Raw genomic sequence first — 25195 nt, forward strand, 5'->3', positions numbered from 1 at the left:
ATATTTGTCCATATACCTGCGGATTTACCTAGAGATAAAATACCTGCCGATACATTTCCCCAGATAATGTCGCAAATAATAATTTCGCAGGTAAATCTCCAAGAATAAATCCCCAGCAAAATTCGCAACACAAAATCCCCAAATAATTTCTCAGGTAATAAAATTCATTACATAAATTTCCACCAAAATATCTCTAAGTAAATCCGTAGGATAAGTTAGCTGGGGATTTTTCTATAGATTAAAAAAATATATATATTTGTTCATATACCTGCGGATTTACCTAGAGATAAAATACCCGCAAATACATTTCCCCAGGTAATGTCGTAAGTAATAATTTCACAGGTAAATCCTCAAGAATAAATCCCCAGCAAAATTAGTAGTACAAAATCCCCAAATAATTTCTCAGGTAATAAAATTCATTACATAAATTTCTACCAAAATATCTCTAAATAAATTCGTAAGATAAGTTACCTGGGGATTTTCCTATGAATTTAAAATTTATATATATATATATATATATATATATATATATATATATATACATATACCTGCGGATTTACCTAGAGATTAAATACCCGTCGATACATTTCCCCAGGTAATGTCGCGAGTAATAATTTCACAGGTAAAACCCCAAGAATAAATTCCCAGCAAAATTAGCAGCACAAAATCCCCAAATAATTTTTCAGGTAATAAAATTCATTACATAAATTTCCACTAAAATATCTCTAAGTAAATTCATAGGATAAGTTAGCTGGGGATTTTTCTATGGATTTAAAAAATATATATATTTGTTCATATACCTGCGGATTTACCTAGAGATAAAATACCCGTCGATACATTTCGCCAGGTAATGTCGCAAGTAATAATTTCACAGGTAAATCCCCAGCAAAATTTGCAGCACAAAATGCCCAAATAATTTCCTAGGTAATAAAATTCATTACATAAATTTCCTTCAAAATATCTCTAAGTAAATCCATAGGATAAGTTACTTGGGGATTTTTCTACGAATTTAAAAAATATATATATTTATCCATATACCTGCGGATTTACCTAGAGATAAAATACCCGCCGATATATTTCCCCAGGTAATGTCGCAAGTACAAAATTTGCGCAATATGGCGCCAAATTTACCTGCGGAATTTGTTGCAAATATATAGTTCGCAGGTAATATATTTTAATATTGACGAATTTAATAATTTCATAGGTAAATTCGCGTGTATTTCCTGCGATATTATTCCCTAGGTAAAATCCCTAGGTAATAAGCAGTTTTCTAGTAGTGGTAGGTGGTGCAGAATTCATCTTTGATCTTATCTTAAGGTGTTAGCCTTCACAAGATAACCCGCTTTGATACCACTTGTTAAGAATTCATGCCCTATTGATTATCTTATTTTCGCCTAACTGTTGCCTATCGGTGGAACGGGTTCCCTGACGTGTTCCAAGGAAGCAGTAAAATAGAAAGTAAAGAACACAACGATTTTTACGTGAAAAACACCCAGCTCAAAAGGTGTAAAAAGCCACGACCTGCACCTCTACAGGATTTAACCCCAACTTCACTAAATAACTCTGAGCCTCAACAACGACTGATTACAGAACTCTTGTAACCAACAAATAGGAATTAAAAACTCTAATTCCTTTAACACAACGACTAGGAATTATAAACTCTAATTCCTAACTATACACACACCTCCTAAGGTATGCGTTCCCAAAGTCTCTGAGTTTTCCCCAACTCGAAGACTAGCTCCTAGTTCAGTTTATAACACACTAAAACTAATATTACATCAATAGTTCAAACACAATGAACAACTCTAAAAATCAACTGTAAAACTCTTAGCTGGATTTTATACTTAGGACCAGGTTCTTCAATGTGTTTCTTTAGTGATTGAGTAGCACTTCGTGAAGTCAATCTGTCGATTGTACTTTTCTGCTTTGTAAGTGCGTGAGTTTATTCTGATTGATGTATCTTCTATTTAAGCACAACTCTTCAAAAGTCATTCTTTATTTTAAACTCTCCCTTCAATCATAACTCTCATTGCATAGAGTTCTACTTCAAGTGAGACTCTTTCAATTCCAACTCTTGTCTCCTTAGTGTTGTAGTCAAACTCCAACTCTCCAAAGAGTCCTTCAAATTGTACGTTTTACATAGACTTCTTCAATTTTCAGAATCTTTCTCCTTCTACACATAGGACTCGTAAGGATATGCTCAGAAGTGAAAACTCCTTCTTCACATAAGACTCCTTTTTTAACTCAACTTGTTTTCCCTTATCATCAAGTGTTTGAATCAAATTCAACGTGTTCTATTCTCCACGTGATCAGTAAATTGAAGTTTTCAGTTGCACTGATTTAACTCATTCTGATTTTTAATTATTTATACCGTAGACTGCAATCTTGAACTTGTCGGATCAATGAAACACGTATATCAACTTGTTTCATTTATATTGTCATTCATCAAAATTTCAAAGTTCCAACGCGATCCATTTTAAATAGTTGGGGGTTTATTTGACCATTTCCCCTATCAATAGCAACAAATTATCACTTCCTCAAAGATACTGGAATACAATCTTTTGAAATTTACTCTTTTTATTCCATATTAATTGATCATTTATTAAAAATATAAGTTCAAAATTATTTGTCTACTTACTAAACCAAGGTAAAATTAATTAATTATTTTTTTTATTTTATCCCACCAACTAATATTCTTTGGAAATGTAAAAACAAAAATTCTGTACTACTTCAAGATAATAATAAAACTATCTTTCTTATTTATAATTTCTTAATAGAAAAACGTGCGAAAGAAGTATTAGATAAAGCATCGCTCATTGGAATACAACGAAAATACTGAAAACGGATAAAAAGAAAAATAAAATAAAAAAAATTCCTATTTCTACACATACGCGGTTTCCGCCTTCTTACATGAAAATAGGCTTTCAAAAATCTATATATACTCTCCGCTACTCCTCCTGTCTCTATGTTAAACCCTTCACCTCTCTTCTCTCTAGGGTTTTGTTGATTGTTGTTCCTATTATGGCTGTCGATATCCTCAACAAGCGGCGGCCACTCAATGACGAATCGGAATTTCACGCCACTAAACGGCGGCGACTCATGGATGTATCGGAATTCGACGTCATCTGTACCGCTTTAGATGAGGTGGATGAACAACTCAAATACTTGCTCTGTTCTGAGAAATTTTCTTCGGCATTAAATCTTATTGATTATGACGACGACGTATTGTGGATTCCGAAATTGAATAAACACGGGGGCTGACGTTAGTGTTGGAGGAACTGGAAGTACGATCATGGTTGCTGGATCCTTTTATATTCCGAAAGTGAACGATGAAAAGCCGTTAGGCGAAGATGCTAGCTTTATTTGTGTAAAAGAACAGACGATCGGCGTTGCTGATGGTGTTGGTGGTTGGGCTAAGAAGGGGATTGATTCGGGGGTGTATTCGAGAGAATTGATGAAAACGCCCAATTTGCAGTTCAAAATAATGATAATAGTACTATTGTTGGTTTGATGAAAGTGCTGAGTGAAGCTTATTCGAATACAAAGGCGAAGGGTTCTTCCACTGCTTGTATTCTGACCGTCTGATGATACATTGCACGCTGTAAACGTCGGAGATAGCGGGTTCGTGGTGATCAGGGACGGATTAATTGTGTATAAATCGGAAATTCAGCAATCCAGGTTTAATTGTCCTTACCAACTGGGGAATGCGAGTAGTTCTGATGATCCGAGCGTGGCGGAGAAAATCAGCGTTCCAGTTGTAGCAGGGGATGTAATTGTGTTGGGAACGGATGGATTGTTCGGTAATGTTCATGATTTCGAGTTGGAGATGCTAGTGAATTCTGGGGTGGATTCACTGGAGTCAGATGTACCGGAGATATTGGCATGGAGAATTGCGCTATATGCATTGGATAATGCAAAAAGCACGGAGCTTTATACGCCATTTAGTAGAGAGTGTTCGAAAGTTGGTATTGAACACCACGGAGGAAAGTATGACGACATTACTGTAGTTGTAGCCAATATTTGTTAACTGCTCTTTAGCTATTAATTGTAATTGCGCAACAAGCGATATGTAAAATTTGGTCCATGATAATTCATTTATTCATTTATTGTTTTCAAGATTTCCAAGCCTGCACTCCCCCACCCATCCTCATAGAATGCTTTTAGTATGATATTTTGTCACTTATTTTCCTTGAAAAACATTTCTTGAAAACTACTTATATCCTAAAAGCGTTTACAGTAGGAATGTTATGTAGCTACTTTGCTAGTCCAGGGTATTTATAAGTCAAAAACACAACAACGAAAGCATATTTGAGCCAAAAGCGTAACGAAAGGTAAAGTTAACCCATTTTTAATAGTCAGGCATATGTTTTACCTTTTCCCTTATCAATAGCAATAATTATCACTCCCTCGTAGATATTGGAATACAATCTCCAGAAATTTATTGTATAGCAATAAACTATCATTCCCTCAAAGATATTCGGATAAAATCCCTTGAAATTTATTCAATATCAATAATCTATCACTACCTCAAAGATACTGAAATACGATTTCCTGAAATTTATTCAACAATGATAAACTATCACTCACTTAAAGATATAGTGGAATACAGTGCCTACAACTCAGAAGTATATATAGATAATTGGCGTTAACATAAAAAGTAAATATTTTTAACAACTTACTACTCCAGAATCCACAACTCAGAAGTATATATAGATAATTGGCATTAACATAAAAAGTAAATATCTTTAACAACTTACTACTCCAGAATCCACAACTGGCAAGTACAGCACCCTACTGTCTCTTTCTCTCTCATTTTTTTCTCAAAGATATGACAATGTTGAAGAACTTACCTTTTTGAACCAACAAATGACAAGTCACATGATATGCATATCTCTCAAACAAATAGTCAACAACGGAATCTCCAAGTTGGAAATGACTAGCAAACAATTGTTCATAAACAGCTCTCGTGGTTTTTGCTAACTGTTTTTTGCTATAGACATCGAAGCAAACGTCATCATTGTTGTCCTTCTCATCCCAGTTCACTTCGAAAAACTCTAGGTTGTCAATATCAAATGAACCTTCCATCTGAACAATTTTTTCAATTTCATCCTTGTATGATGCATAAAAAGGATAATTAACGAGTCTAGTCTTGCCTGTTCAGTAAGTTCCTGCAGTCCCTATCAAAAAAACATGAACATAGGTTTAACAAATGATTTAGTTTAATACACTAGCAGATTAAGTTAACTTTTACACTCAGTGAAATTTAAGTTTCCTTGAGAGCTCAGTGCACGAGGCCGTCCCTTGTTGTAGTAAATCATTGCCTTTATTTTCTAGGTTACAAGTTCATGACTGTTAAGGCATGAAGGAGTTTTGATGATAGACATGAGAATGAAACAATTTGAAGAAGTTGGTCCATTCAAGTGAAATACTCTTGCTGGCGCAAGAGTCTGAATGATATGATTCTGCATACAAGACAAGCATAGCTAACATAAATCACATCAGAAGCTGAGTCAAACAAGGAGTCTTGAAGAAGTCAAGTTGATCAAGTAGTCCAGCAAGGAGAGGATTTGAAGAAAAAGAGTCCTATCAAATCTAGGACAAGTGAGACGGCAGCAAAAGGAAAAGAGTTAACTGATAGAGTTCTACTGGAGAACAAATTGTATATGAAAAAGGACTCTATCACAGGTTGGCTTAAATACAACAAACGTGACACAAAGCCTTATACTCACTCAAGCACTAAAAAGTCAATCAACAATTAGCACATCAGTTCATATACTTGAAGAAGAACCTAGTCTCTTACTTAGCAAGTCATAACCAATGTAGTCATTAGGTTCTTGTATTGTAATGAGTTATTGATTCTAGTCTCAGTAATCTATACACTGAGTTAGGAGTTGTTGTCTTCAAGTTTGGGAACTCGAAGACTTGGGAACACTTATCTTGGGAAGATTAGTGTTTTTGTAGTGATAGGAGTTAGAAGTTTTAATTCCTAGGTTACAAGAAGTCTTGTAATTTTGTTGATTGTTGAGGCTCAAGTAATTTAGTGAAGTTGTGGGTTAAATCCTGTAGAGGTACCCGTCGTGGTTTTTTACACCTTTTTTGAGCCGGGGGTTTTCCAAGTAAAAACACTGTGTTCAGTTTTACTTCTGTAACCACGTTTCCTTACCTGTTCCACATATAGAGAATTAGTAGGACGCGTACTCTAACAATGACTAATATAATTTGTGAAGAGTTTTTACTAAAATTGTAAGTGCAACCAAGATTCAGGACTAATATAGTTTCTTTCCGATAGTAACATTTTAAATGACCAGATTGTGTAAAATTTTCCTTATGCATTGTCAGTGTATAAAAGTTAAACTCTTTAACGAGTTTTTGAAAGAAAATAGGTTGTTAGAAGGAGTGAACTAGACCTCTTGTACTAATTCAATCAGTGATTTTGATGCAAGATCCAGATGAGCAGAGTCATTTCCATAGGGATCAGGAATGCACCTTCCGATAAATGTCAAAAGCATGTGTCCACCACTATTTCCTCTGAACGGATTTGCAGAAACCTTGAGAAATCCTTCTCAAATTGCTTCAGGTAGGCATCAGATACTTGAGGAGGACTTGTTCTCAATCTTTTCCGGAGCCTACATGTTTCAATAGGTATTGATATCAAAATGTTTGATTTATCCAACAAAATATGGCAAAAAAGCCAGAACTAAATATGGCTTGCATAAAATTAGACAGGCTAATCTTCGCAAGAAAAGATTTTGCTTTGTAATATATGACTAACAAGATAACTGAAAAAAGTTAATATGATTCATCAATAACCGGGAGTGCCAATAAATATTGTAAGATGAGTGAACCAAGTGCAAGCTTTTGCTAGGAAATAGCCTTTCATAAAAGGAACCTGGAATGCCTGATACGAAACAATTTGCTCCATCTTTTGCTTTGAAATTCTGATAGAAAGATGGAATTGATTTGAAAATAACGTTGAAGTCACTATGAGGGAGATCATTGAGACAAGCTTGAAACTCTGGCATTTTGCATCTCTTCTCATCGCATAACATTTATGACATTTGATACTATGAAAGTGTGTTTGGACCTGAACAGCAACCCAAAGTTGCCATATTAAGACACTTGGGAAACTAACCAATATTATTGAATATGTTCTTGATGGCATCTTCTAAAACAGGTTTTGCCTTTAGTATTACCTTCCTCAAAAAATCACGAAACATGAAGTGTAAATTAGTTAGTTCATATAATGACAACAATAACAATTACGCCTCAATTCCAAGTTAGTACGGACTAATAATGTAAGCAAGTTCACACTTCACCCAAGCAGAGTTGAAAAGAGAAAAAGAGAATTCAAACCTGAAGGGTAGAGGTGGTGGCAAAACTGTATTCCCCATCTCCTGCATTCACATGATGAATTTTGCATGCGGCCATTATGTTTGCTCTGTTTGTCTTTGCATGTTATTGTTAAAATCTGTATTAACAACAAGAATTTCAACACTAAGTTCAAGAACAACAAGTCAACAAAGAAGTTCAAACACAAGTTCAAACAATTTATGAGCTATCAAAATGAAGTTTCAACTATTTTCTGAAAAATAGCAAAACCATAAGAAAGAGATGACGACAGAAATGATAGAATTACGTCTACCGCATTCACGTTGTGTCCTTAAAGTCACTCTAGAGTTTTTCAGAAGAAGACAATGTTTTTCAAATTTTTGATCTAAGACCTGAGGAAAAATCACATTTTTATAGCCCTAATGAGTTACTTCAAAATTTTCGTTCTAGACACCATAAAGAGTTGCTTCAGAAAAGAAGAACCTGCATTCGCAAGTCATGACACGAGGCTTGTCTTATTCTTGCCTTACTATACACATAAAAGAATGTTTCTCAATATAATCATAAGAAAGTTTCTTTTTCCCACCAATGTGGGAGAACTTTATTTTGTTAAAGTGTAAAACGACATTTCATTTTTTTCTCCATTTTTCCATCACAATTCCACTTAGAACCCAACAGTTATTGCATCAGATGTGTGTGTATGTATATATATATATATATATATATACACATAATGACACACATGTTGTTTATTCGTAGCATCTTTTTGCACATAAACTTTTATCAATTACTGAGAAGTAACTACGACATATTCTGATTAACCTGGACGCATTATAAAGTGTTTTAAATTTTCTCTATGTGTTCTCATGTACACTTACGAAAATAAGTTAACCACTTAAAACATGCCTCCTTTAGTTTACACATTAGCTTTAACAAGTCGTAAAACCTCAAATGTATTTCAATTTAAGGCTGATGTATGCAATTAAAGGAGATCGATATATTTTATGTGGTAACATACTTAATAATATACACTTGAGAACAAACACAATTTTTTTTCAAAATTTTAAGTCAACCAAATATGAGAAAATTGAGAAATAATTTACTTCATACCAAACACACCCTTAAAGTAATTTTTTTTATATTTTCAAAGCTGATTTTAATTATCAAGTTATAGGAAAAGTATAAATATACCCTCAACTTTGAGTTTTAGAGCTAATATACTCGTTATCTAAATCAAATATGCATAGATACCCGTCTTCTAACAAAATGGTAATAAAATAATAACATATGTTAGCGTACCACAACAAAAATAACATACCCGATGTATTTCTATCAAGTGGCATCTGGGAAGGGTAAAGTGTATGCAGTCCATACCACTATCTCTAAGTTGTTTCCGGTAGACTCTCGGCTTAGGACATATAACAATATAACAAATAAAACCCATAAAAGCATGCAACAAGAAGGGATATCACACCGCTAGATAGTAAAGGATAATAACAGAGACAAGACACGCACAAGATAATACTATAAAATATCTATAAACATAGTTATCACTAATACACCACAGACGTACTCCTACACACTAACCCTATACCCTAATCCGCGTCCTCCACACCTTCCTATCAAGGGTCATTGTACTCCGCAAGTTGTATCTGCTCCATGTCATGTCTAATCACCTCCCTCCAATACTTCTTAGGCCTACTTCTACCCCGCCTAAAACCATCTATAGCTCAGCTTCCCACACCTCTATGCTGGAGCATCCGTGCCCCTGCTCATCACATGCCAGAACCATTGCAACCTCACTTCCCGCATCTTGTCCTCCATCGAAGTCACTCCCATCTTCTTCCCAATACTCTCATTTCTAACTCTATCCCTCCTGATAAGTTCATATATCCATCGCAACATCTGCCTCTCTGTCACATTCAACTTCTGAATAAGAAAGTGCATTCAACTGCTTAGGCCTATTTAATATGAATGATCTAACACTGCCCGTCTCCTTCACCAATACCTGATGACCAAAAACAAAAAAAGGTTGCAACAATTGAATTTGAACAACCATAAAATGAAGAGAGATATAGGAAAGTGAAAATGATCAAATTAGTTGAATAGTTATAGTTAACTAGAATAGCAAGTGGATGAGTAAAAGTAGAGTGATAGGAGCATAATATATAGTATGTATTGCACCTGATCGGTTCCGCCTAGGGGTGACAATGGTATGGTGCGGGTTTTTTCTAAACCCACGAATTGGGGCCATTGTTAGAAGAGGTTTCGGCCATGCTGCTTAATTTTCAGTGATTTGTAACTATTTACGGTGTATTTTGCAGGTACACTACTTGTATGAAAGTGTTATTCATTTTCAGTGACGAATTTGAAGAAATCTAATTTATAGTTGAAGAAATTGAAGGTCGAACTAAAATTTTTCTTTAAGTTAATATTTTTTCTTGCTATTTAGACTGTTTCCCGCTTGAAATTATAGTGCTGGGTTGAATTTATAATTTTAGGTTTTTTTTTGTGATTTCAGTTATAAAGTAGGGTTTTTTTGAAGGCCTTATGGGGATTTCACTGATTTAGGATTTATTTTGGAGATTTCACTGATAAATAGGGTTATTTTGGTACTTTTTACTTTAAGGGTATTTTGGGTATTTCCTTTTGTGCAGAATCTTTGGGAATTTATTACAAAAATGGACAGCTATATATTGGCTTGTTTTCATCATGGGGAAACAATTGTATCTGACCCTAATCTTAGTTATAAAGGTGAAGTGGATATCTTTGTTGTTGCCATTGATAAAGACCATTTCAATCTTGTTGAATTTCTTTCCTACACCAAAGATCTTGGGTACTCAAAAGTTAAGGGGTTCTATTGTCAACATATATAGATGGTGGGGGTTTAGTTCAAATCACTTCTGATGGTCAATTACTAAAGTTTGTGAATGAGTAAAAAGATGGTGATGAACTTGATGTGTATATTTTTCATGACATAGATGAAGATGTTGATGTTGTGAAAAATGTTGTGCCTCTTTTAGTAGGGCCACAGTCTAATGATGAAGTTGATATAGGTAGTGATGAGAATGAAAATAGAAGTCTTAATGAAGATCTGAATGGTGATGAAATAGATCTTCCCAGTAGTGAATCAGATCTGAATGGTGATGATATTCCTGATGAGGATGATTCAGACATTGATGAAGAGTTAAGAGCCTTTAGGGCTGACAAAAGAAGCAAAAAAAATCCAAGAAAAAAATCCAAATTAAGAGAAGAAATACCAGTAGGAGAAGCTAGTATTGATAAAGGTTTTTAAGACATTGGCAGGAATAAGAAAGATAGATAGATGGGTAGATTAGGAGGTGATGAAGAGTATATTGATAGTTCAAACTGTGATAGAGTTGATAGCATTGATTTGTTAGATGAGGATGCTATTGTTGGTGTTGATTTTTCAAGAAGAAGAAGAAGTAATAAAATCAGATTTGATGATGATTGTGGTGTTGTTATTTTTGAACTTGGTATGATTTTTAATGGTCCTAAGGAATTTAGAAAAGCTTTGGGGAGGTATGCAGTGAAAAATACAGTTCAGATTATCTTAAAACCTAATAAAGCTCATAGAGTGAGGGTTAAGTGCAAATTCAAGACAAAATACAACTAGTTGTGTTATGGTGCACTTGACAGAGACTGGTAATTTCTTGATTAAGAATTATAATCCAGTGCATAAGTGTACAACATCAAACAAGAATAAGATGTGTGCAACTAAATTTGTTGCTGACAGATTTAGGGATGAAATAAGTAAACAACCATCTTTGAAAATTTAGGAAATACAAAAATTGTGCAGAGAAAAATTAAAATTATATGTGGGTAGAACAATCTGTTACAGGGAAAAATTACAGATCCTAAGAGAGATCCTAAGAGAGGTCATAGAGGACTGAAACTTGAAATTTGCAAGATTATGTGATTATGTTGAGATGATCAAACAAACCAATCCTGACAGTTCTGTTTGGCTGAGAATGGACAGCGAAACTGTTCCAGATAAAAATCTGTTTGTGTATTTCTATGTGTGTCTTGATGCATTGAAAAATGGATGGATGGAAGGATGTAGAAAATTATAGGGTTTGATGAATGTTTCTTAAAGGGTGCTTGTAAGGGTGAACTTCTAGCTACAATTGGGAAGAATAAAAACAATCAGATGTTTCCTATAGCCTGGGTTGTTGTGGACAAGGAAACCAAGCATAGTTAGAGTTTTTTTGTCAACTACTTGAAAGAGGATTTGCAGTTGGGTATTGGAGCAAGTCTTACTGTGATGGTTGATATGCAAAAGGTAATATTTGATTTTTTTTAATTGGCAATTAATTAAAAAATAAAATTTCTTTGTCAAGTACTTTAACTGTTTTTTTTTTGTATGTAGGGTTTTCATGCTGTTGTTGTTGAGTTGTTACCAAATGCTGAAATTAGAAGATGTGCTAAACACATCTGGGCTAATTGGAGTCAAGAGTGGAAGGGAGAAGAGAGAAAAAAATAATTTTGGAAATGCTTAAAGGTAAGTTTTGAAGTGAAGTTCAAAGAAGAACTTGATTACATGAACCAATTTGGTAGGCAAGGTAATGATATCATTGGTGATTTGCTGCATTATCCTAGAGAGTCATGGGTTAGGGCATTCTTTAAAGATCATTGTAAGTGTGATTCTGTTGAGAATGACATGTGTGAGACCTTTAATTCATGGATATTAGTCCCTAGACATAAATCTATCATTACTATGTCGGAGGAAATTAGGAGAAAAATCATGACTAGAACTGTGGATATGATTAAGTTTGTTAATACTTGGATATGTGATATTGCACCTATGGCTAGACTTATTTTGGAGAAGAATAAAGACAGGGCTAGGGCTTGGAAGGTGATTTAGAATGCTGATGTTGGATTTGAGATTGGAGAAGGGGAGTATAGGCATACTGTGAACTTGACTAATAAGTCATGTAGTTGTAGAACTTGGCAGTTGAGAGGCATTCCTTGCCAACATGTTATTTGTGCTTTGTATCATGTTGAAAAAGAGCCTGAACCTTATGTGGAACATTGGTATAAGAAGGAAACCTTTATGAAGGCTTATAATCACTTTATCCAACCAATCTCCAATATGAAGATATGGCCTGAGACAAACAATTCAAAGATTGAGCCCCCTGAACCTAAAAAAATGTCTGGAAGACCTTTAAAAAATAGAAAGAAAGGCAAAGGGTAACCAGTAAAGAAATTTGGAAAGATGTCCAAAAAAGGTGGGACAATAACATGCTCCAAGTTTCATAAATAAGGCCATAACAGAAGATTTTGCAAGGTAAAACAGTCACTTTTATTTGATTTTAGAAGTTTATTTTTTATGTTGATTTTATAACTTATTAACTGGTATGATATGATTTTATAGATTCCTAATCCCAATGCACAGGGATTTCATTTTAGTGGTCAAAGTTCATGATATGGAACAAACAAAGAAACATGAAATCACACCCCAAAACAGTCCACAAATCACAACAAATCATGGACCAAATGGGGACCTCTCTCGGATTCACTATCTAGAACAAGAAAGAAAAGGATACAAGGTGTTAATACACCAAAAAAACCATCCAACAACAAGTTTAGCAACACAATATGAAGCTCCACAATATTACAATAGCAACAAGAACAAACGAGTTACATTAACAACACAAGAAGCCGAAATTAAAACAAGATACAAGATAGATAGTTAGACAAGTGTTGATGTAGTCTTAACAACCCAAGATCATATTCCACTCTTGGACCTTTAACACTTTACACAAAAACACCTAACTCTTACAATTGACACAAGAGAGGCGTCCACCACCCAAGCACCAACGTATCAAGCAAAATGCAACACACAAGAGAATCCACCCTTATGCTATGCCCTAGTTTCGATTATGAACTCTCTCTCTCTCTAAGAGGAGTGTTCTTTCTTCAACATTTATAAAAACTACCAACTAAAACCCTACAATGTTCAATCTATATTACATTACAAAATAAAAGACAAAAGACTAAAAGACCCTTTAATGAAAAGGGCTCCAAAAACAGCCCATGGAGTGTGCTTGGGACAGTTTTCGGCCTCCTTCACACTTAGACTTGTGCACTCTTTAGGTGGTCTTCAAAATACTCAAAAAGTGTACATAATCGTGATCGTACTCGTATCAGTTCACAAGGAAGCTGTCAGCCTAAATGCTTAAGCCACCTCAAGAAAATCAGCATCATGTAGCTCAAGTCAACCTGCATCTTCAACATCAAAAAAATCAGCATCATGTAGCTCAAGTCAACCTGCATCTTCAACTACAATTTGTGGTGATACAAGCAGAGTTAGAAGATTGAAAGAAGCTTTAAAATCTACCTTTGTGGTGATACAAGAATTTCTGTTACAGAAGGAATCAAGAGTCAACTACCTCCTAGAAGTAGAGTAACTATTGGACAGAAGAGGGGAAGAGTTGAAACCACAAAGGATATTGACGAAAGTGGATCAAAAAGGTCAAAGAATGTTGAATTTGGGATCTACACTAGTGCAAAGGGAACCCAAATACTGAATGTAAGTTAACTCACATTATTTCTTTAAAAATAAAGGGCATATATATAATGTTTATTGATCCTTATTTTTGTCTTCAAAAAATAGCCTGGGACATCAAGTCAAAGGATCCTACAAAGTGGTACAACTTACAAGGATGCAAGTTCTACAGGGGTTGATGTTGGTTATAAGCCTAGAGGCTTGAAATGGAAAAAAAAAAAGATGTTGTCACCAATCAATTGCAGTAGATGACCAACAAAAAGAAAAAGAAGTAGTCAAGAAGAAGCATTTTAGTCTGATGGTGTGTTGTGATTCTATTGTGTAATGTGAAGTACCAAACTATCAATTTAGTTTTTGAAGTAAATATCCTGGTTCTTTAGTTTTTGAAACCTGTAAATTCAGGTTCTTTAAGTAGTATCATGCAAACTGTGAGCTCCAATATGGAACATGTTTTTGGATTATTAATTAGTGTTAACTGAAGCTCAATATGGAGCATATTTATGAACTTGTTGTTGGTGTTTCTTTGAGCTCAATATGGAGCATATTTATGAACTTGTTGTTAGTGTTTCTTTGAGCTCAATTTGGAGCGTATTGATGAAGTTGTTGTTGTTGCGTTCAGCTCTATATGGAGTGTATAGATGAAGTTGCTGGTGGTGTTGTTTTCAACTCAACAGTAGCGTATTGTTAGTTGTTGTTGGTGTTGATATCAGCTCAATACTATTTGGATGCTTCATTTTACAAGACCAACAATGACAGTATTTAGAATCAAAACATTGATAGTATTTAGAATCAAAATAAACATTTCATTTCATCAAAATGTAACGTTCTTACAAGACCAACATTACATTAACAAACGAAACCCTAACAAGGCTTAATACTCACCACAAAAATACACCTAAACTTCATGACAACAAGAAGGAATTTAAGTCATTTTGCAACTTCAACACTTGAAGGCAATCATAACTTCAAGTCCATCAAAACTTCAAGGCCAAACTTCAGCAATTTGGCTTCAATGTCCATATTCCCCACAACAACAAACAAGTAGCAACGACACCAATAATATTATATCTTCTAGCTCGATTTTCTTTATATTCAAAGAATTTAACTTTCTTCAACAAACCCCAAATCACCCTATTTACTTGTGAAGAGTGTCGTTCTTCATACCAATCAAAGTAATCACATCCGTTCAATTTCTACAAAATTAATAACAAAAAATGATTACAAAATCAATAATTAATCGACTTATTAAGTTAAGAAGTAAAAAACATTACCTTTGAATTTTTACACGTAAAAAATCTACGACCGTGATTTTGTTGATTCCAAGCAGTCTTTAGTAATGCTTCATTACCACATTTACAATAGCGATAGTCTTTTTCGCAAACAGCCATGGACGACGAGCTCGACATTGTCCAATTCAATTCGAATAAAATAAGAAAAAGTTCAAACTTTTAAAAAATTGAAGAAGAAGATGAAGAAGAGAGAAGAAGAAGAGAGAAGTTTTTAATAAAAAAAATCTAAGAAGAGTGATAAATTAGGGTTAAAATATGATTTGGGAATGAAGAAGAAGATGAAATATGGGTATCTTACCATTGGGGGTCATTAATATGCCATGTCAGCAAAAAAAAAGGCTTCCACGCGCCTTTGCGGAGTGTTCCGCACGCGTTTTGCCAACCAGGCAAAAGGTGCCAAAACGGCACACTTTAAGGCCACTTGAGGTGCCAAAATGAACCAATGTCCACTTGAGACACCTAAGTGAAAGATCGTGCGTACTTAAGGGGTCTGCCGATGAATTTTGCCTTTTTTTATAAAAGTACAACTAAAGGTGTGTGCTGTTATAAAAAGTAGATTTTAACAACTAACCTATCTAAATTGTATTTGTCAATTTTCTTGGAAGTTGGAATGTGTTACGTGGATGAATTTTCTGAATTACAGTGTTTCAACTAAATTCACAAAATCAAATATTAGAAAAGAAAATTAAAACTACGAGAGTATTAGGGAAGGTAAAGAAAGACAATGTAGATCTTCCTGCAGTCCGATTTTTAAACTTTAGTAAATAGGTGTTCGTTATTAGTTAAAATCAAATGGCACCTACCTTTAATTTTACTTGCCCGGACATATCTTGTCGAGGCATAATATTTGTACAATCTTTATGATATTTGATAATGTGAAAAGGGTGATTGATCCTGAGGAGCAACCCAAGTCTGCCATATAAAAACAACTTGGGGAACTCATCAATCAAATAATTTTGGAACTTTCCATGCCTGATGCCTACCCACTTCACAAGTGGCGATGGCTTAGTTCGAAACAGGTTTTGATAGCAGCCACCAATTAATTCTATATAGGAACGCTTGAGCTTCACTGGAGTAGTTGGTTGAGAACTAGCGAGGTAAATACAGAAACTCATAGCAAGGTATGTCTATACAATCTAACCTTGTGCTTTACTTTTGACATCACAATTCAATGGAATGATGTGTATATCTGTGTGCCCAACTATCTGGCAAGTATTGCAATAGTAGTGTATCTTTCCTTAGGCTTGATTTCTGACATTTCATTCAACTGAGTGATGTGCGTTTATCCAGTGTACATAAAAACAAGACAGTTCAAATGATTATTGGGCATTCATAATGTAGTGAACAGAGGATAACATGCTGTAGAGTATTGCAAGATCTTCAGAGGTCAATTTTAAAGCTTGGCAATTGCATATGGAGGCAAATTTGATCTTTCAGGCAACTTTAGGTCTTCCCAATCTTCATCATCCATCTTGGAGAAGTAACGGTCAACGTCATCATCTCTAATTAGTTCCAGTCTGGAGGGCTCCCACTGAAAACATGTGAAAAGACAAGCACAAGAATGAAAGAAGCGTTCGATATCTAAGATCAGGATTATCCCGTGATCAAATGAACATAACACACCTTAGGATTTCTATCCTTGTCGATGACTATGGCTCTGCATCCCTGAAATAAAAGTCGAAGTGTCAGTTTTGTAAGGCAGTATAATGGGTGACTGAGAGATAAGTATATTCTACCTCGAAAAAATCCTTGCTAAATTCTCCTCTGAACACATGACAAGACATCCTATACTCTCGAATAAGGCAACTACCAATGCCTTGCAGCCTCCCCTCTCTTATCTGGAGCAGAAAATGAAAGTAATATTAACAATCGACAGATACCCAAGTTTCCAATGACAGTGCTAACTAAATTAAGGCATTAGGAGGCCTGTGTAGAAAGAGATTCTAGATGTGGTTGTGGAGAACTTGCAACACAGCAATACTAATCAAGTATCAAATTTTAAAAATCCAAAATAAATAATCCAAATGGTCTTTCCGAGGCAGCTGCTAAGAAAATAAAATTGAGGCCCAGAGGGGCGGGGAGGAGAGGTTTCTAAATAAGTTGTACGAATTAGCTAATAGCATGAAAAATAAAACAACATTTCCTTGATAAGTTAGAACTTTTAATTCAATTGAATTACCCATGGATAGGGACAAAGCCAACGGAGGTGAATCTTAAAAGACAAAAGGTTGAACCAGTATGAGGACCAGTCACTATGCTTAGAATTGAGGAGAAGTGTATGGTAGAACGGGTATCATTCACAATCTATTTGTAGAGCTCTTGACCTGATCATAACCAAACAGCTGATCCGGTCAACTTCTATAAAACAAAGAATTTTACATTGTTCTTTCTTCCTCTATTTCATCACAAAAATTAACTACAATGAATTGACACCTGATAACTGTTCAAACGGTATTTTAAACTTTTGACAAAGCAAGAAGCATGCGGTACTCAAGGAAACAATAATAACGTATGTCATTTGTATCTCCATTACATAAGTAGCAGTTGAAGGAGGAGTAAGTTTTGTCCAACATGTAAGTTAAAAAACTAGTTCCAGCCTCTGAAACTCTACCTTCCAAAATATATAGAAGCAATGAACCGAGTAGTGATTGACTTACTGATCTCAATGAAATTTTAAGACTTGTCGGGGATGCTTTCTTCAGGGATTGGATGGTCGAACAGATCCAGTCATCCTTATTGTTCAAAGCCTCAGTTTCCTGATGATGATTCATGCCAAGTTCACATAAAGTATTATCATAACTTATTTTATCAAAATTTTACAAAGTAATTTCACCACAGAAAACAAAAAGAATACATCAAATAACCATCCATCTCTCAAACTTACAAGAGAAGATATGATTTCTTCGATTGTTCTTCGAGAGAAGCAGCGATCAATAATCTTCATCCTACATCCACAAAAATTGCAGAACTGAAACAGGTGCAGTGATGAGAAAGGGGTCCTAAAATTTCTAAGACCACTAGTTTTGTATTATTTGAACAATCTTTCCCTCTAGTCAATGCAAACTTTGGAAAGCTATCCATCATCTTAAACTTCTAATGGCCATATTAAAATAAACAGTCTAAGAACGACAGGAAGAAAAGTGATACAATAGGAATAACTAATACAAAAGAGAACAGCTAATTTCTGTGATATGCTATCAATGCGTTGCTGTTTAATAAGTTAAAAAAAAATCCTCTTATAGGACCTGGAACTATGTCTAGAAGGTAAGCTTCCAACAAATCAGCACGAAAACAAACACCATAACAGAGATATTGAATGAACTCACTTGTGATAAGGACTTCCTGCTTTCAACTTTGGTACATCAGAGAAGCGATTAATGATGGCAGAAATAACATCTGGATCACTCGTATTGACTTCAGCTAGTGCTTGTCCTAAAAATGGCAACCTCTGTGAACAGAAGGAAGATCAGAAAACATTCAAGTTAGATCAAAGAGGGCTGGAAATAAACAATTGGATAAATGTTATGCAACCTGAGTGGAGATGTATATCAAGATCTACAAACCGGTTATTCAAAATGCCAGTATTCATGCTAGATAACTACAAACTCCGCACAAAGACAGACCATCAGGAAAGGTCTTCACCCAGAAATCCACAATATAGCATGTAAGTCGATCAATGGCTAAAGGAAAATCCCACAAATTCATCTAAGTAGCATTGCACACAGGGTTGACAAATCCAGATTCTGAACACGCCTGATTAGTTTGGGCACAGTTTTGCAAGGTCAGTGGACCTGAATAATTTTTCTCCAAATACTTTAAATTCATATTTGTCGGTACCCAATCCCGCTAAAGAATCTCAATTTACATACCGTACTCTGCATGATACATTGTTAAGCTCCACTATTTATTAGATGGGAAAAGAAACAACAAGCTGAGACTCATCATTACATGCCACGCTCAAAACTAAGTAGAGATCCTGGTCCACTGGAGGTCTAACGCTGTCCACAGACCTTCAAAAACCCTTTAGATCTAGACTACATTTGGGTCAAAGTGGACGCCCAAATGTGAGAAACATGGTCAAAATTGGCGGAAATTATACTTCTTATTTTTTGGATAGGTGGCGGAAATTAAAATTCCTAAGAGATCAACTAAAAAGATGATGAGACCTATATATCAAATGCCAGATAAGATTACCGTCCTAATACCATATGCTTAATAACTTCCTGCAGATAGTGAACTGGCAATTTAGTTATTACATGTTCGGCATTTTGCTATTTATAGACCATTCAGTTTGGACATATTAGTAATAGAAGACCTACTTCATTTCTTATAGAAGATATTCCAAATGTTCAGAACGTGATGGGGATTAATGCATCATACCTCAGAGGGTACAAAATGAGTTGCTAGACCACAAGCAAGCATTTCAGCACCATCCAACCTGGCACCAGTAAGACCAGCATATTCCCCTGCGAAAGAATATAAGAAAGTAGTTAAGGAAAAGAAGACATAGTATTAACCATTTGGACCTGAAAATTTCTCCATGCATCATAACATAGGTAATTATTCGTGAGGAAGGACCAATGTTCCTTTTTCAAATCTTTTCACTTTTGGTTTCAAAGGTATCGCATAAGAAGCAGCATTAAAAGCAAAGTAGCTTAGGGTAATTATAGTTCTCAAGATAGCTTCAACCCAAACTAGCGAAGCTTGAGCATCCAGGTAGTGACATTAATTCAATCACTGACAAGAAGTAAAAAACATCATGCTGAAACTTGAATAAACTATATCTAGAAGGATATTTTCTTTTATAAATCTGAACAATGCTACAAATGGAATTACCGAAGAATCCTGGAAGCCTTGGATAAAAGTAAGAGGCACCTACATCAGGAAAGAGTCCCAAAGCTGTTTCAGGCATAGCACAAACCTACAGGAAAAATGAACACGAGAATATGTTGACATGAAGTTTGTGCTACCAGTTTATATATAGCAAACACCAACCAAGTTTGAAAAATGAACATGAGATATGTGGACATGAAGCTTTTGATACCAGTTTACACATAGCAAACACCAACCAAGTTTGAAAGAGCGCAAGTATTACTGCCAAAGACAAAATAAATTCACAAGGGTAAGTATTACTGCCAAAGAAAAAATACACTCTCAACTCAATTCCATATTTACCAATTAAAACCCATGAAGATTTACAGTCTGTAAGGTTTCTTTCTAATTTTTCTGAAGCTATTCCACATGAATATTACATATTGTTTCATTCCATACGAGAGGCTTCAAAATATAAATAGACACATTTCAAGCAAATGCCAATTAATGTGGTAAAGGTCAAATATAAAAAGGAAAGCAAGATAGCTGCATTGAAGAGTTGAATCTATTACTCAAGGAGATGCAATACCGTCTTCTCTGTTGCAACTCGAAATCTACCATGTACAGAAAGACCAAGTCCACCTCCCATGACAATTCCATTTAGGATGGAAACCTTCAAGGGGCAGTCCAAATAAGATTAACTTACTCCTCGAAGAATTGTATCACAATACTGAAATTACACATAACCTATGTTAACCTGGGGTTTACTATACGTTGCCACCACATAGTCAAGGGTGTATTGTTCACGGATAAAATCAGCACCCCATTTCCAGTTACCTGAAAGCATAAAAAAAATAAATTGTAATTGCCCAGTTTTTTATCCTTAAACTATATGCACTTAAATTACGAAATTCTTGAAAATTTTGAGAACGTCATCTGGATAGAGCACAGTTGGGTGGCAAAGGTCAAAGGTATAATATCAGATTGAATATGTGCAAACTTTTTCAGTGTTCAACCGTTCGACAAGTGCATCCTAAATGTGATTTAAGACCGTTCAGTAACAGCCACACTTCCAGATGCACTTCTTTCTCCGTCTCTTCTACAATGTAAGGTAAAATTAGCATTGTAAGCTTCCAAATACTGTCAATTTAAGAAAGAAGGGTGGAAACTGTCAGTATATACTACAGTCTCTGTTGCTTGGACACGTATAAACATGCTATCTCACTGCACATGTCCATGTCTTTCAGTTGTGGTTTCTAGAGTTGTATATGACACGTTCCTAAAATGCATGGTGGCGAAGTATTTGCTTAGTCTCTTGCACATTCCAACAACTCAATTTACTTATCTTACTCGCTCTTTTGGTTTTTTGGACCCTCAACGCTTTCTAACAACCCACAGTTATTGAATGACATGAAACAAAGGCGAAAAAAGTTAGTTAAGTTCTCATTACCCATCATTGACTCTAAATTTCGTCCTATTTGTTTCTGAATGGCATATAAACCCTACATCTATAAGTAATATTTACTTATAGACAATAACCAACTTGTAAGAAACTACCAAGAAAGAAGGTCCAAGTACAACCACCAAGCCTATCCTGCGGGAGAGCGAGAGAAACGCTCAACTACCAACTAACCTTCTACCCTAATCCGCAACATTCAAACCCTCCTATCTAAGATCATGTCCTCAGTAAGTTCAAGATATGACATGTCTTGCCTAATTACCTTTCCCCAATACTTTTTTGCCTTCCTCTACCTCTTTTGATGCTCGCGACTGTCAATCTCTCACACCTCCTCACTGGGGCATCTACATGTCTCCTCTTCACATGTCCAAAAGATCTCAGTGTCGCTTTCCTCATCTTGTCCACCATGGAAGCTACTCCTACCTTGTCCGAGATATCTTCATTTCTAATCTTATCTCTCCTGGTATACTCACATATCCATCTCTGCAACTTTCATTTTCTAAACAAATGAGTTCTTGACTGGCCGCCAACACTTTATTTCATATAATATAGTTGGTCTAACCACCACTAATTAGAGTAGAACCTATGGTCTATATTTGAACTGTGAAATGACTTCAAAATATTGAAACTTATGGAACTTCTTCATATTAGCATTTAGAGGTGTGTCACATATTTTTGGATGTCTATAATTAAACATCTAAGGGTGGTTTGGTTGGGAACAAGTTATCCCGGGATTAGCTATCCCACCATGTATCTAGGATAAGCTATCCCAGCATGTATATGGGATAATTTATCCTATCAATAAGGTATAAATGATGGGATAAATAATCCCAGATTGACTTAATATCTCCAACCAAATGCAGGATAAAATAATCCTGTATTTTATCCCCCGATTATTATACCTTATGCCCATACGAAATGACTCCCTAGTGCATAAATAAGGATGGAAGCATATTTTCACCTTCATGGATCCAGTTCAAAATATCATCTATAAATAGTGAACATTGTCTTGACCAAGCTATAACCAATTTCACGGACTACCTACCCTGGCGAATATTGTGAAAAACAGCTGCAGCATCACCACCAGCACAGAAAGCTCTTCCATTTCCCTGGAAATATTGAAACAAGAACAGGAGTAACTGTGACTGTTGTTGAGATATTTTATACTTGTACTGGGTCCCTTGTAAATCTGTGCTTGTGAAAGTGACTAAAACGTAAAACTTGTGAAAGAGAACTAAAACATAAAACTCAACACAAGAAGCGTTTCCCTTTCAGCTGTTCTACTATTGAAGGTATCCAAATAAGCTTCTTAAGCTGATTTTAGATTTATTTTGCTCAAGTTCCAAAGATTTACAGGCAAAACTAACTACTTGATGCTTCCTATCGACTCTCTGATGTCAATAAGTGGTTCAAGCATGTGTCTATAACAAGCGTAACTTAAACGCTAGAGGTAAAAAGTCTCCCTTCTCTCTAGATTTTTCTTTGGGGTTCAGTAAAGGGTAACTTATTAGTGGTTTCCAGCACTAAGATAATGTGGTGAAGTATTTGTCAAGACTTCTTTCAAACAATATCTGTATCCCCATGACTAACTTTCAGCAACCTGGATTAATTTTACTACCAAGTGACACACAATATTAATAAATAGGGAAATTGTAATAAGTTCCAGAAGTTAGTTAACACTGGAAAGCTACAGTCTAGTTAGTTACTCAGCAACTAAAGTTAGTTAAGTAGTTATAACTAACTCAAGTAGCCTAGTCAATGGATAGTGGATCATGAGCTCTATATAAACATGTAATCCATTCATTTTCATATAGATATACAAACATTAATTCTTCTTTCTCAAAATCTCTCTCTTTTTTTCTCAATTCTCATTCTCATTAACTGCTTTCTCGAGTTAGTTACTCCTGAAGCAGTAATTTCAATCCCCGAGTTCATTCGAACTCCTGCAATCGAGTAAAAGTTAGTATCATTGGTATCAGAGCCAATCGAATTCTTGGCAATCATGACAAAAACAACTCGATCCATTGATAATTCTCCAGCTGACATGGGAGAAATAAGGAATATGCTGCAGAAATTGACTACAAATGTGAGCAATTTGGCAGGGGAAGTTACTACCTTGAAGAGGTTGGATCAGGTGGTAATGGAATTAAAGGATCATTTGGTGAATTCCGCAGAGAATAGGAGAGATAAATCTCCATTAGATCAAGCTGAACCATCGGGGTTAGGCAATCAGTTGAGAGGGAGCACAGAGATTAAAGCCCTGGCAGTTATCACAATTCCCATTCCCAGTTCTCGAAGTGGTCGCGCATGGAGTTTTTGAGGTTTTCAGGGGATGATTTGCATTCTTGGTTATTCAAGATTGAACAATTTTTTTCAATGGAAAATGTACTCGTTTCTGATAAAATTACCATAGCCACACTACATCTGAAAGGAGAGGCAATTCAGTGGCATCTTTCTTTCATGAGGTATCGACAGTACCTTCAACCTATTGGATGGAATAAGTATGTGATGGCATTGGTGGAGAGGTTTGGATCTGACTTTGATGATCCTATGAAGGAATTGAAGAAGATTAAGCAAGTTGGGACTGTCAAAGAGTATCAGGCTGTGTTTGAAAGGCATCTTACAAGGGTGAATTTGTCAGAAGAAAATGCCATTAGTTGCTACATTGGGGGTTTGACACCTCAGCTTAACATTGCTGTTAAGATTACTAACCCTACTACCTTGTCTCAAGTTTACAGGAGTGCAAGACTGCAAGAAGCTTACTTGAATGCTGTTAAACCACCTGTAAGTTCACATCAGGTGTTTAATTCAAGAAAGATAGGAGATCAAAAACCTTTCTATAAGCCTCTACTACCTACTCCTAAGATCACCCAAGGAAACTATAATAAAAATCTGAATAGGAGAAGGTTGAGCTTGGAAGAAATTAATGAGAAAAGGGAAAAGGATTGTGTTATTTTTGTAATGAAAAATATACTATGGGCCATAAATGTAACACTACTAAGCAATTGTACTGGTTGGAGTTAGAAGAAGGGGATGAAATAGAAGATGGAGTCTCTGAAACTGAGGTGGAGTTGCATGAAGATGGGGAGAGCAAAAGTGAGTTGTCTCAACATGCTGAGCACATGGAGATTTCAATACATGCCTTAAATAGTTCTTTGGGTTTTAGGACACTTAAGGTGACTGGATATCATTCCAAAAAGGGGCTGCACATATTGATAGACATAGGAAGTTCTCATAACTTCATAGACCCTGATTTGGTACAACAATTAGATTTTTCGGTCAGATCTACCAATCCTCAAATGGTTGCTGCAGCAAATGAGAGCATAAATGTGGATAAAATGACCACTATTACTTGGTTACTACAAGGAGTTGAATTTTCAGCAGATTTTCTGCTATTACCTTTGGGTTCATGTGGTGTAGTATTGGGGTTCAGTGGTTGTTGACCTTAGGAGATATCAAGATGAACTTTAGGATTTTGACCATGGAATTCTGGTACAAGGGAAGGAAACATTTGCTTAGAGGAGCTGGAAACCAGGTGCAGACTTCTGGAGCTAGTAAATTAGCTAAATACTCAGGTAACCAATCTCAACTTTGTATGATTCAAGTCTATGGGGAGTGAACAAATGAAGGGTCACCCAGCATTACTGGAGGAAGTTAAAACTGAATGTCATCAAACTTTATTGAATCTATTATCAGAGTTTCAAGGGTTGTTTGGGGAACCTACTGGCTTACCACCTCATAGGGGAGTATTTGATCATAGAATTGTATTGCGGGGGG

General features: G+C 35.5%; 2 protein-coding genes and 1 pseudogene across 2 annotated transcripts in view; 1 reads left to right on the forward strand and 2 right to left on the reverse strand.

The window, feature by feature from the left end:
* Window positions 1–3292: 3292 nt before the first annotated feature.
* Window positions 3293–4027, forward strand: LOC107860274 (probable protein phosphatase 2C 55). The gene is made up of 2 exons (XM_047412530.1): window positions 3293–3501; window positions 3619–4027. Exons 1-2 carry the CDS (start codon window positions 3293–3295, stop codon window positions 4025–4027), a joined length of 618 nt encoding a protein of 205 aa, XP_047268486.1.
* A 580-nt stretch (window positions 4028–4607) lies between these two features.
* Window positions 4608–7049, reverse strand: LOC107860281 (annotated as a pseudogene).
* A 9327-nt stretch (window positions 7050–16376) lies between these two features.
* LOC107844019 (3-hydroxyisobutyryl-CoA hydrolase 1) overlaps window positions 16377–25195 on the reverse strand; it is a 19621-nt gene continuing 10802 nt past the window's right edge. The window contains exons 4-14 of the mRNA XM_016688488.2: window positions 22464–22527; window positions 20717–20796; window positions 20549–20632; window positions 19984–20068; window positions 19528–19613; window positions 18474–18595; window positions 18032–18092; window positions 17805–17903; window positions 16884–16985; window positions 16771–16812; window positions 16377–16678 (exon numbers count right to left, since the gene is read on the reverse strand). Of these exons, the coding sequence (XP_016543974.2) occupies window positions 16541–16678; window positions 16771–16812; window positions 16884–16985; window positions 17805–17903; window positions 18032–18092; window positions 18474–18595; window positions 19528–19613; window positions 19984–20068; window positions 20549–20632; window positions 20717–20796; window positions 22464–22527 (963 nt within the window). The 3' untranslated portion in view covers window positions 16377–16540. The remainder of the gene's footprint in view (window positions 16679–16770; window positions 16813–16883; window positions 16986–17804; window positions 17904–18031; window positions 18093–18473; window positions 18596–19527; window positions 19614–19983; window positions 20069–20548; window positions 20633–20716; window positions 20797–22463; window positions 22528–25195) is intronic.

Source organism: Capsicum annuum, chromosome 1 (assembly GCF_002878395.1).
Source record: "Capsicum annuum cultivar UCD-10X-F1 chromosome 1, UCD10Xv1.1, whole genome shotgun sequence".
Classification (NCBI taxonomy): Eukaryota; Viridiplantae; Streptophyta; class Magnoliopsida; order Solanales; family Solanaceae; genus Capsicum; species Capsicum annuum.